At 36.4% G+C, this 12,908-nt stretch overlaps 1 protein-coding gene across 2 annotated transcripts in view; it reads right to left on the bottom strand.

Moving 5' to 3' along the window:
- AQR (aquarius intron-binding spliceosomal factor) overlaps positions 1–12,908 on the bottom strand; it is a 121,117-nt gene that overhangs the window by 29,532 nt on the left and 78,677 nt on the right. For both annotated transcript variants that reach the window (XM_003418728.4, XM_064292219.1), the window contains 5 exons: positions 10,784–10,893; positions 7,709–7,844; positions 5,416–5,625; positions 3,112–3,249; positions 547–618 (listed from right to left, as the gene is read on the bottom strand). In XM_003418728.4, the coding sequence (XP_003418776.2) occupies positions 547–618; positions 3,112–3,249; positions 5,416–5,625; positions 7,709–7,844; positions 10,784–10,893 (666 nt within the window). The remainder of the gene's footprint in view (positions 1–546; positions 619–3,111; positions 3,250–5,415; positions 5,626–7,708; positions 7,845–10,783; positions 10,894–12,908) is intronic.

Below are 12,908 nucleotides of genomic sequence, written 5' to 3'. Positions count from 1 at the left end.
TCCAAATAATCTGGCTTATAAGACAACTTTTAGAACCTAATCTATTTGTAAATTAGAGCAGTCTCTATCTTTAAATTTGGAATTCCACATTTTGTTGTTAATGCTTCAATCATAAAGACTATTGTACAGAAGTATTCTTAAACATTATCATTTAGGTAAAAATTCAGGCCTCAAGAAAGGCAGTGTCCTCAGGGCACATCAAAAACAATTCTAGAAACAACTTTAACAAAGTAAGCAAAAAAAAAAAGGTACCCTCCAAACTGTTTAACAATGTAATTTTCTTGATTACAATTACCAAGTCTTTTCAAAACCACTCTATAAACGATAAATTTTTAAATAGTACTCCCTGAGACAATACAAACTACTAACAACCAGTGAATAGATTCAAGGAAGTTTACAGGCTTAAAATAGAATACCAAATATAATGACACTAAGGGTAATGCATAATTGCGGCAATTAGCACCCCGGAACTCTGTCATTTTCTGATGCTGCCCCCAAAATTCTTAAAAGCGTACTTTCTGTTTGACTTAAACCTTAATTTCTTACCTGTAAAAGAAGAGGTATAAAAGTTTCTATCTCCAGAATCTGAGCAGCCTCTTCCATTAAAATGTTGTCATACTAAGAATGGGAGAAAGGGGAAAACTTGTCAAAAAGACAGCTAAAAAGCCAAACAACTACTACCAAAATGACCGTTCAAAAAGACCCAAATAATTTCAGATAAGAAACAACATACAAAGTACTCAAATAGAAAACTTCATGGTCTTATTGATCATTATGCCCCTGCTTCACCAATTCAAGTCTTTAACCTCAGGGAAGTACCCTAAATGTACAACTCTACATTGAGATCTCATGTATCATTTCTTGGAACACAATATCAACACTTTTTAATGCAGCTCTTTAAGTTCTACATAAGCAAGAGTCAATTTATAACTGTATATGAGGCCACTGCCATTGGTACTCTTATGCTGGGTGATATTTTGAGGTTAAATTTTTTCCCCTCATGGGTTCTATTTGCACTCCACAATCTACTTCTCTGTCACCCCTGCACATTCAATTCATCACCCAAGCACGTCAATTCTACCTTCAAAACTATCTTTTGAGCCCATTCATGCTCATTTCTACCCCCACTCCACTCTAGTCCCAGCCCCCACTCTGACTACTGCCAATAAACTACCTACTAGTCCCTCCTCTTCCTGTCTTGCCTCCTCTAAACCACCAGAACAGTCACAGGATTATATCACCTCCAGGTTTCAAGCTTCCTACTGTCTCAGGAAAAAAAACACTTAACGAGACCTGCATGGCTCTGAAGACAACTGGCCCCTGCATTCCTCTCCCACCTCATCTGTCATCTTTCTCTCACTCACAAAGCTTCAGCCACATCGACCTATTCCAGTTTCCCAGAAATGGCAAAAGCTTTCCTGCCTCAGGTCCTTTGCACACACTATTCTCTCTTATTTTCTGTCTGTTTAGTCCTTTCATAGCCTTAAAGTACCAGCTTAAAGCCTACTTTATGAAGCATTCTCTCAACCTCCCAATCTAAAGCTGGTCTCAAACAGTATTCTGTTTCTTTGTCTCATAGCACAACACAATCCGTGTATTTAACTTGTTTAATGTCTGTATCCTCCCACTAATCTATAGTCTAGCCCAGTTCCCAGTAAGGCTAGGCACTGCACATTTCTTTTCTGGGGAGGTGGAATGTAGAGGGAGAATATTTACCCTTAATGCTTGACCGCACTTCTCCTTTGAACTAATTTTTATATGTCCTATAATTCCTGTTTTGCTCGTTTTTCCCAAAAGGTATCTATATTTGTCTAGGATTGGTGGCCTAGCTAGATTCCATAGTTCCGGAAAATTTTTAAACTCTTAAACTAGATTCATATATAAGTTTGATAAAAGTAATGTTTAAAAATTAAAAATAGAAAAACCCTAAGGACACGCTCAGCACTCATGCCGACCACCTTTAGGTGTACCGCACGATTGAAGTACAGAGAATGCTCAATGCAAATCCGGTAAGTTATGAGTAGCGTCTGCAGAATGCATTTGAAAGGCTGCAGTGAAGGCATAAAATGCTAATTATGATCGTGTCATTTCCCTTTGTTATTAAATATCAAATTGAATGTATACTGTAGAAGAACAAAATATTTAGGTCAAAAATTCTCACTAATAAACTGCAACAGGGTACATTCACACCGCTAGGGTAAGTTCACACAACCTCTTAGTAAATGATCACAGTTGTCCTACCTTGTAGCTGAGGAACCTTTCATCCAAGGTAACAACAGTTCTAGCTCCTTGAATTTATTTAGCACCTATCTTGCAATGAGTTTTTAACATTTTAAAACTGTCAGTTACTCTCAACAGCAAACATTTTGCTCACCTTGAATTTAAACCAGCACACAGCCCTTATTTTAAACATCAGCTAAACTGACTGTGGGAAGTTAACATTAAAACTTGACTTTAAGCCAGTATCGCTAACTAAATCACAAAGTTTGAGAATTCCAACTCACTGCTCTGTCGTTACATTCCACTTCAATTGAGTCACGGGCTAACAGGATATCTTGCCTTCTAGCTTTCCTCCTGTCTTAATCATGCGATGAGGTCATTTTATTTCTCTGTATAAGAGTATTCCATATCCTCATATGGAAGGCTCTTCATCTACCCAGTGGTCGAATAACCAGGGACTGGATGTGTGCTTAATATGGGAATGATACCAGCACACAGATGTCTACTACGTGAAAACCACAGTCAAATGTTATTTTTATAGCTTATAGTTCTGTTTGAAGAGCTTTTTAACAGGTAAATGATACTTCGTGACAATAAATTAACCTACCTTAACAAATACTAAAACTTGGCTAGACAACCATATGGTTACAATGCTATTTAATGAATACTACCGATAAACAGATTAAGTAAATTAGATTTAGAGTTTTCTAAACATATAAACATGTGATATCACAATCTGCCTTTAAAAGAGACATTTTTAAAAAATTATAAATGCAAACTTCAATAAGGTGTGAGTCAAATCCCAATGGATGGCCTTGGTAATTAAAATAAAAGAAACAAAAACCTAACAGCTGAATAGATGATAAATTAAGGAACTAAAATAGACTTCACCTTGAAACCTAACTTGACCAAGTCATGTCGTTTTAAGGCAGCATGAGTACAGGTCATGGCAATGATTTTGGCTTCCTTCACCAGAAGGTATTTAGATCTGTCCAGTCCACTTCGAAGCAGTTCAGAGGCTCTGAATTCCTGTTGCAGGAGGGAGAAACTATGTTAGGAAAATAAACATAGTTTATTCATATATTCATATAACTTAACTCCTGAGAAATTAACATTAACAATACAAAAAAAAAAACAACAAAAAAACCATTGCTGTTGAGTTGATTCCGACTCTCAGCAACCCTACAGGACAGTGCAGAACTGACCCACTGGGTCTCCAAGCAGCAGCTGGTGGATTTGAATGGCTGACCTTTCAGTTAGCAGGCAAGCTCTTAACCACTGCACCACCAGGGCTCCATTATCATCCACTAATTCTTACTACTTCTCTTTGTACTAAGTCTAATGAATCATAACACTGGTTCATTATTAGTTAGGTACTAATTGAGTTCAAACAATAGCTGATATTGAAGCTTTAATTTGGACTGGCTTTTGTGTAAGGTAAAATATTTACAACATAAACAAGAACACTCAATAAAATATCAATCACCCCTGTACCTGTACCACTCGGGATCTCTCTAGGAAAACAGAAACTATTTCTAGTATGTTCCAATTCATTGACAACAAATACATTCATAATAAAGGGAAATTAATGCAGGGAAGTAGTTACAGAGGTGATGGCACAGCTGAAAAGCCAACCAGGAATGGTCAAGTAACCCAGAGATTAGCCACGACACTGGGAGGAAACGGTGTTATCAGAGCCTAGGGGATAGGGTCACAGAACAGCGGCTCAGCCCTGCACAAGCTGGTGCCACGGAGGAGAAAAAAACACAAGGCAGGGGGGAAAAATACCCTGGTTTTTCTATGTCTTCATTACCCACCACATCTCTAATTGGCTAAGCCATCCAGAATGGCTGACATGGGAGGCTGGGAAATTAAACCTGTAAGGATCAGCCACCTGCAACCACGGGAGAGGCTACACCACAGAAGAGAGCAGGGAATGGACACGAGATGGATATGAGAAGCAGACAGGCCCGTGCAGACTTCCCAATATCAAGTTTTCTCAAATCTGAACATTACATCATATTTACTTCAATCCTTTTTAACATTTCTTAGTTTTTTTTTAATAATAAAACTATAGATACAAGTGAGGCAACCTATATATCCTTCTCCCCATCCCCTTCCAAGGCAACTGTTATTATGAATTGAGTATGCTTTTATCCTTTTGCTTTGTGTTTATGTAATCACAAACACAACATACTCCTGTTTTGCAGGCTTGAAATTTTTATTGTTAACATACTATGTATCTAAATCTATCATTTGTACCTACCATCCATTCATTCATCCATCCACCCACCCATACATGTCACACACGCATTAGATATTTACTGAACACTGTTATGTGCTTGGAAACCCTGGTGGCGTAGTGGTTAAGTGCTATGGCTGCTAATCTAAGGGTAGGCAGTTCAAATCCAACAGGTGCTCCTTGGAAACTCTATGGGGCAGTTCTACCCTGTGCTATAGGGTCGCTATGAGTCGGAATTGACTTGATGGCAACGGGTTGGTTTGGTTATGTGCTAGATTCTAGGAAGAGGGATACAATCATATACCTAAGAGATACAAGGACAAAAGAGACAAAGTCCCGTCCTTTTTACCTGGAGCAATCCTAAATCTTCTTACTGAGGAACCTCAGCCTGAATGTGATCCCTACAGGACTGCCATAGTCTCCCAAAGATGTTTGCCACAAAGCATGTGAAAACTAGGGTGTGACCGAGAGTCAGTCCCTGGATTCCAGACATATTCTTCTCTGTCCCTTCTGTGTAAGAGAAACTCTTATTTCACCTTAATAATCGGGATCAGTCATCCCAGCTAATCAGGTAACAGTATTGTTTGCCTACTGGTCAGAGGGCATGAGGAATTCAGAATGGCCATATGGCTGCCTCAAATTCTCATTTAAAAAAAAACATTCTTGAATCCCCTGATAAAAAAAAAAAAAATAGAAACAGTCTTTTCTTAAATACTAAGATGTTTACATAAGAAAGGTCAGAATAATAAAGATCTAATTCCTATCTTAACTTTTACTTTGTCTCTTAAATTAAAACTATAAATATTTTCAATAACCTCACATATAAGTAACAATTCACTCAGTGAGATCTGAACATTCCACATTTACTTCATTAAAACACACACACACACACACACACACAAAACTAAACTTAAAACCTTTAAAGAAAAGGTTTAAGATTTGAGATTCCTTACCTCGAGCTGAGTAAAAATCTTCTTAATATGCCTAAAACATCCTTCAGCAATTTCCATGTCTTCTTCATAAGATCTGCCTTTAAAAATAGGCTGAGGGGCATTCGCAAAGTATTCGTGAAAAGGGAAGAAAGTGGAGATTTCCGCGACATCTGGCAACGTATTACCTTTATTTTTCACTTTGCTGATATATTCTTCCCAACGAGACATTACCTGTAGGCAAAAGGACTTGAGGTTAAAGTCTAACTAATTATTATGTTTATAATGACAAAATAAACAAGGAATCTAGTAAAAATAAGATCTTTTAGGCGAAGGAGAAAAAATGCAGTCTTTGACCCAAAATGACTACCTCTCAGGCGAGTCACGGATAGATATTCTTCTTCCACAAGAGTAACCTTTATGATCATAGAAAAAAGGCTCTTTAGTGAAAAGCACAGAAACTGAAAAGAACCTCAGGGTCATCTCATGGGACTTTATCTCAAACATTACAGATTTTTCATGTCTACTCAAGAGAGTTGCTTATTGACCTTGTTTTTAAAAAAGCTCTCTGGGCAAAGAAATTGATTTTTTCCAGTATCTCAGTTTCTCTCCATAGCAGCTTTTTAATCTCCTTGATTCTCTCCTATCCTTCTCCCAGATCTTAATAATTTTTGCAATTCTCTTTAGTATATTTATAAAGAACTTTTGATTAAACCAAAAGGTCAGCAGTTTGAACCCGCCAGTGCCTCCACGGGAGAAAAATGTGGCAGTCTGCTTCCATAAAGATTACATCCTTGGAAACCCAATAAGGCCATTCTATTCTATCCTTTAGCGTTTCTATGAGTCAGAATCGACTCGACGGCACACAACACACACACACATACAATGTTAGCCAGAGGCCCTCAGAGGTGCAAATGGCTGATGTGCTTGACTGCTAACCGAAAGACTGGAAGTTCAAGTTCTCCCAGGGGTGCTTCAGAAGAAACGTCTGGCAAAAGATCAGTCATTGAAAATCCTTTGGAGTACAGTTCTACACCGATACACGTGAGGTTGCCATGGGTCAGAATCGACGCAATGGCAACTGCTGGATAATGTCAGCTATGTCACTACAGCCAGTTCATACTTAACCTCAATTTTTTAAAATTCTCCCAGATCATCTTCTGCTATAGCTTTAGTGTTTCTCGAAATGTGTTCATTAAGCAGATACCTGATAAGCTAAATAAAAATGTAGGTTCTTGCATCCCACCCCAGACATACAGAATGAAAAGCTCTGGCGACAGGGCTTAGGAATTTTCCTTTTAAACAACTTTCCCAATGTGATTCTTACATACATGGAATGTTGGAAATTGTTGATCTACACTGTGAAGCCTCAAGTTTATTTTTCCTGGAATTTATTACAAGTGTCCAAAATTTATAGATCATTTATCCTACTTTTAAAAGCAGTTTTCACCTAGAGACTAGTGATTTTCATTTTATACCTAATACTCTTTTAAGCATGTTCCTTCTTTCGTGAGAAACCACCAATCAGTTCGTTTTGAATGGTACTCAACTGGGGTTAGGTATCAACTTAAAATGTCTTATGGACATTCTTTCATATATATTTCAAAATTTCACTGTTATGATTTATACTTAAAATACACAAATGCATTAATACAAAGAGAACACATAAAGTTATACCAAAAATCATCATTATTTAATTACTCCTTGATTTATTTAAAGTTTAAAATTATTAGTAGACTAAGTATTAAAGCTTATTTTCATTCAGTTTGTTTAGCCTTCAATTTCTAATAGGTTTTCATACCCCAAAAATTAACTCTAGAAAAAGTGAAAGCACACCTCTAAATTGAAGTCAAAAGGCATTTTAAATTTCACTGTACAATTAGTTCTGAGGAATAATTTATTTCTACAAGTTTTTAAGGATAATATATTTTTCTTCATTAGCTGATTAATACACATAGTAAAAGTAGGTTATAGAACTGTACTTTGTTACCACTGGGTAACTAGAATATTCAGTTATATTTCCACAGCAAAAAAAAAAAAAAAGGACTGGAAAGTTTGCTAGTAGCAAAAAAAGAAAAGAAACAATATACAAAGTAGCAACATTGGCCTTTTACTGAATGAGTCATCAAAGTTATTTAGCAAAGAAAATTGAAAATAACAGAAAATACAAACATTCATAATTACAGCTTTAAAAACAGTGTATCTTTTCATCTACCCAACCAAAAAGGCTTTCAAGAAGTATCTCAAGAATCTATCCCAGTTTCCAACTGGGGACCACATACAATTAATAATGATTTTAAAACACTTAATCTCTTACCTGATATAAGAAGAAATAGCCAGCAGTTTCACAAGTATATGAGGCATCTCCTGGAACCCCTAGACTCTTCTGCAATCGTTTCACTTCTTCTAAAAGTTCTATTCTTCGAGCCAGGACATAATTAACTCGTCCATACCTACGAATTTCAAGTAAGCAAAAACGCAAAACTGTGAAATGAAGAGACTTTTAAGGAAACTGTCAGCAAAATCGTCAAGAAGAACAGAAACTATGAACAGCCAAATAAAAAACTACAGTAGAAAACGTACTTGATATTTAACTATAAGTGGTAGTCTTGGGTTAATTTACACCAAAGCTACTTAAAGTGTAGTCAATGGACTAATGCTGATCTGCAAATTTGTTACTGGTCTGTGAGAAACAAGAATCAACTACACCATTAAGTTTAGCTTTTTTTTTTTTTAATTCATAACAAGACTTTCACAAAGAAGGAGGCAGTACAGTACACTGCATCCTGGTACAAACTCCGTATCTCGTGACAGACCAAGAACAGATTACAGATTTGCTACTTTGAGTAGCACTCTTTTAAATGATCATACAAGTAAGTTAGTTCTAAACACTTCAAAAAATACTTTTAAAACATATTTAACCATATCTTGTCCTCTACGAATCCCAGCATATAGCCTGGCATCTGACCCTAGTAGTCTCATAAATAAGAAAACTGTAAGCGTGAAGAATACCTTACCCAGAGATATGCAGTTAAGAAAGAAAGTAGAAGAGTCAGAATTGGAACCCAAAGCCTATACATACGTTTTCCACAATAACAACTCTTTACTACTAAAAAAAGACTAAACTAGTTTAATCACTGCTGTTCACATGTTTAAAGACTTGACAAAGTAAGAAATCAAATCTGCATCCTTTAGGCAGAAAGGAATGATCCGAAGTAGAAAAGAGGTATGACACTGTCTATGTTTTTGAGAATTTTTCAACTTATTAGGACATAAACATTAACCAGTAATATTTTTCTATTTGCTTATTTATAAAATTCTTTCTACAATGAACACTTCTGCAATGCAAAAAAAAAAAAAAATTAGGAATGCTTATAAAGAGTCTAATAAAATGCTAAAATTCTTGTGATACGATGTTTAATTTAGAAAGAAATACACAAAATTATAGAAACCCTGGTGGCAGAGTGGTTAAGAGCTATGGCTGCTAACCAAAAGGTCGGCAGTTCGAATCCCCCAAGCGCTCCTTGGAAACCCTATGGGGCGGTTCTACTCTGTTCTAAATGGTTGCTATGAGTTGGAATCAATTTGACAGCAGTGGGTTTGGTTTGGTATACAAATTATAAATAATAGCATGATTACAACTGATTATTGAAAAAAAAAAGACTAACAAACACTTGGGGTAGTGGAATTACGGATGATACTACTTCACTGTGTTTTAATATATTCTTTAGGGGAAACTGTACTACTTTTATGATGAAACAATAAATGCTATTCTTTCTAATTATGACAAACACAGACAGCATGAAGGAATAGGCCCGACTGAACAAGCACGCACATACTAACAGAACTCGAGGCTTGGCTTGTCCATCTGAAGCCAAAAATTATTGTCCCAGAAACTTGGTAGCATCTAAAGTCCTTTTAAAAATTCTACTTCCGTCCTATTACAATATTCTTTACCAAACCAAAAACCAAGCCCATTGCTGTCGAGGCGATTCCAACTCATAGCGACTCTATAGGACAGAGTAGAACTGCCCCATGCGTTTCCAACGAGCACCTGGTGGATTCGAACTGCCGACCTTTTGGTTAGCAGCCGTAGCTCTTAATCACTATGCCACCAGGGTTTCACAATATTCTTCAAGAACTATAAATTCTACTACAATATAATTACAGTATTAAGCATTTCACTGACACTAAATTATGCATTATTAGATTTTTGGGTTTAACCCACTTTGGTAAATTAGCTTTACTATGAGGTTTATATGGAAACTCTGGTGGCACAGTGGTTAAGAGCTATGAAGTTTATATATGGGAAAATCTGAGAAGTATCTCTGACTGATCCAAAATTAAGAATTCAGAGCTCCAAATAACTTACCACGTATTATTTTCCCTCTGCAACAAAATCGCCCTTTTACAAGCTAACAAATGTTTAGTGAGCTCTGGGGAACATAATAATTTAGTACTCTTTTAGCTCTTTTGATGTCTATGATCAATTTAGTCAAAGGTCATGTTCAATGGCCAAAGACTGTATTAAATATATACAGCTGTTAGTTTTCCTACAGTCTGAGATGGTGCTTTAAAAATAGATTCCAATATAAATGAAGTAAGTTATTATAAAATAACTTTAAAGGAAAAAAATTTAAATACAAACAACAGAAGAAATGTAAGTTATAAAATTTTAGCTAGTTTGTAATATAAACATAAAGCTCAGCGAAACTGGCAGTGGAAACCCTGGTGGCGTAGTAGTTAAGCGCTATAGCTGCTAACCAAAAAATCAGCAGTTCGAACCCACCAGGCTCTCCTTGGAAACTCCATGGGAAAGTTCTACTCTGTCCTACAGGGCTGCTATGAGTCAGAATCGACTCGATGGCAGTGGGTTTGGTTTTTTTTTGTAAACTGGCAAAGAGTACCTCAAACAATACAACTCCAAAGCTTATACTATCATTATCTTCAATTTGCATTTCATTAAATAAATCAACCTCTTGGTGGGTAGCTAAAACGTTAGCAGGATTAAATGTCTAGGTGAAATGTGAAAAAGGAATCGTCTAAAGTTACACAGGTTTGAGGGTCATGAATTGGTAACATTAAAAATTACCTCAATAAATAGAAAGCAAATGGCTATCTACGGTTTTTAAAAGGCCAACAAGATAGCTCTCTTCATTGAAGTAGCTACATACATGAGGAAACAAACGCATAAACATACAGACTGGAAGCTGAGGGAGATCGTGACCAATGTTTTAAGTCAATCTATCTCTATCATCTAAGTAGGTTATGCTAGATCCTTTGAGAATTAAGTTAGATTATTCATTGCTTTCTTCTCCTGATATTTAATTAAAAAAAAAAAAAAGAGGAGGAGGTTAAAAATTCTTCCAAAACTCACCCCCCATTTGCTCACCTGCTGAAATCTTTCTCGGTCTCCAGTTCTTCTTCTCCATGACCAAGACGCAGAAGGTGGCGTTCATCAATGTCTAAAGCCATGATTTTCTCAAACAACTGGTTCAGGGCCTGGAGAACAAAATACATAGAACGATGGTGAGTTTTAAGAAATCAGCAAGTTTCTTCAAAAACAAAAAACATTTAGAAGGATGGGAAAAAATGAGCATTGTGTAGTCACATACGAATCAAAACTGAAACAGAGAAGACAACAGGTCTTACGTCAGGCCATTTACAATTTACACAAAACAGCACTTTTATTGACTTCTGAAATTGCTGCTTATGTATACGTGGCCAAATGATTAACTAGAAACCATAAAAATCACCCACTCATCAAACCTCTGCTTCTTATTTGTGAAAAGTGAAAGGCTTTGGTTCAGCTGCTATTTCTAAGTAGTTATAAATCAACTCCTAAAATAATGAATAGTCACACGGAGTTCTGTTTCACTCAACGGCATTTCCCTGGGTTGAAGGAAATGACAAAGGTTTTTGCAGCTGGAGAAGAACTCTCAGGCAGTGAGCGTACAGGGAGGCCATCTCAAGAGAATCGCAGAGCAGAAAGGTAAAGTGGATCATTCAAATCTTAGGCTGAAATTCTAAAGTTTTCTATACAATGATGGGCAGAGTACTTATTTATGGCAAACTATGAATACAGCCATTTAAGTGTCACCTCTTTCTGCTTATAAAATGTTCACTTTAAGGATCCCCTCAGATTCTCAAATCCAGACCCCTGAAGTTACTAGGTTGGGCAGAAAGACAGAAGTTTCACAGTAGGGAAAGACCCACCAATAAAGGTATCACTGAAAACAGACTCCACGCCAACACTGCTCCTCATTTACCACCTGTGTCCACCTCTGCCCATCAACATCATCTCATAAACAACACATTATATATAGATATCCTTTGTTTTCAAAATTCTGGTGGTTAGAACTCAGAAACTGAGTACATTAACAAAAATATTCAGAAAAATTCCCTACTACCTGAACTCTCGATACTCACCATCCAAAACTAAGGAACCCAGTAGATTCTGACCACATAGCAAAATTTCACTATCCAAACTCCAGAACCACATAGATTTGCACATTGCAATCTCAGAAGAAAAAAGATTGCGTTGTCAACTAGATTGATGTTAAAGAACCGCTTGGATTATATGCAAATATAGATCTGGCAAATAGAACAGTTTACTGAAGGGAAAAATTAACAATTTGGTGGACATCAAGGAGATGGATTTGAATATCAAAGGATCAAGAAGAACCTTAACAATGAAGTTTTTTTACTAATTTTGCAAAATAACCTTCTCTATGATTGTGCAATTCAAATCAATAATTAAATAAAGCATACTACAGGAAGCCATATCAAGCCATGACAAAATCAGTCAGAAATATTATGTCAAAACAATAATCAATGCATGATTTATTCTTTGCCCATTCTAAGAATCTGAAATTAAATGCAATTATTACATACTAAATTTTATTAAACAAAAGAAAAAACTTTTTTCCATAATTTTTTTTTCATTTATTAAGATAAAGCCCCCAAATCCCAGCCCCCCATCCCCCCCACATGATTTTAGTATATTGTATAAAACCCATTGCTGTTGAGTCGATTCTGACTCATAGTGACCCTAGGGGACAGAGCAAACTGCCCCAAAGAGTTTCCAAGGTGTGCCTGGCGGATTTGAACTGCCAACCTTTTGGTTAGCAGCCACAGCACTTAACCACTACGCCACCAGGGTTTCCAGTATATTGTATATATAAAAAAAAAAAGCATGTCACAATTACTTATAAACTTAAAAATATAAGAAACATGACCGCTGAATGAATTAGAGAGTATCACTAAAAAAACTGTAGATTAAAAGTTGATGAACCTGTAGATTAAAAGCTGACATTTAGCATTCTAAAAACTCACCACTTGTTCGTAGACTAATCCTTCTAAACAGCTGGTCAGCTGAAGTCACCATTGTTAATACTTATTCTCAGAAAATAAGTCCCCTCAGAGGTTTAGCCTCTCCGTTTAAGTTTTATAATATTCCAGGATGTTTTGAGGGCTGCCAGTCATATTTTACACCAGGGTTAATAAACTTTACTTGC

This window comes from Loxodonta africana, chromosome 10, assembly GCF_030014295.1.
Source record: "Loxodonta africana isolate mLoxAfr1 chromosome 10, mLoxAfr1.hap2, whole genome shotgun sequence".
NCBI lineage: Eukaryota > Metazoa > Chordata > Mammalia > Proboscidea > Elephantidae > Loxodonta > Loxodonta africana.
The sequence above is the reverse complement of the archived record's forward strand: the minus strand, read 5'-3'. Positions and strand labels throughout refer to the sequence as shown.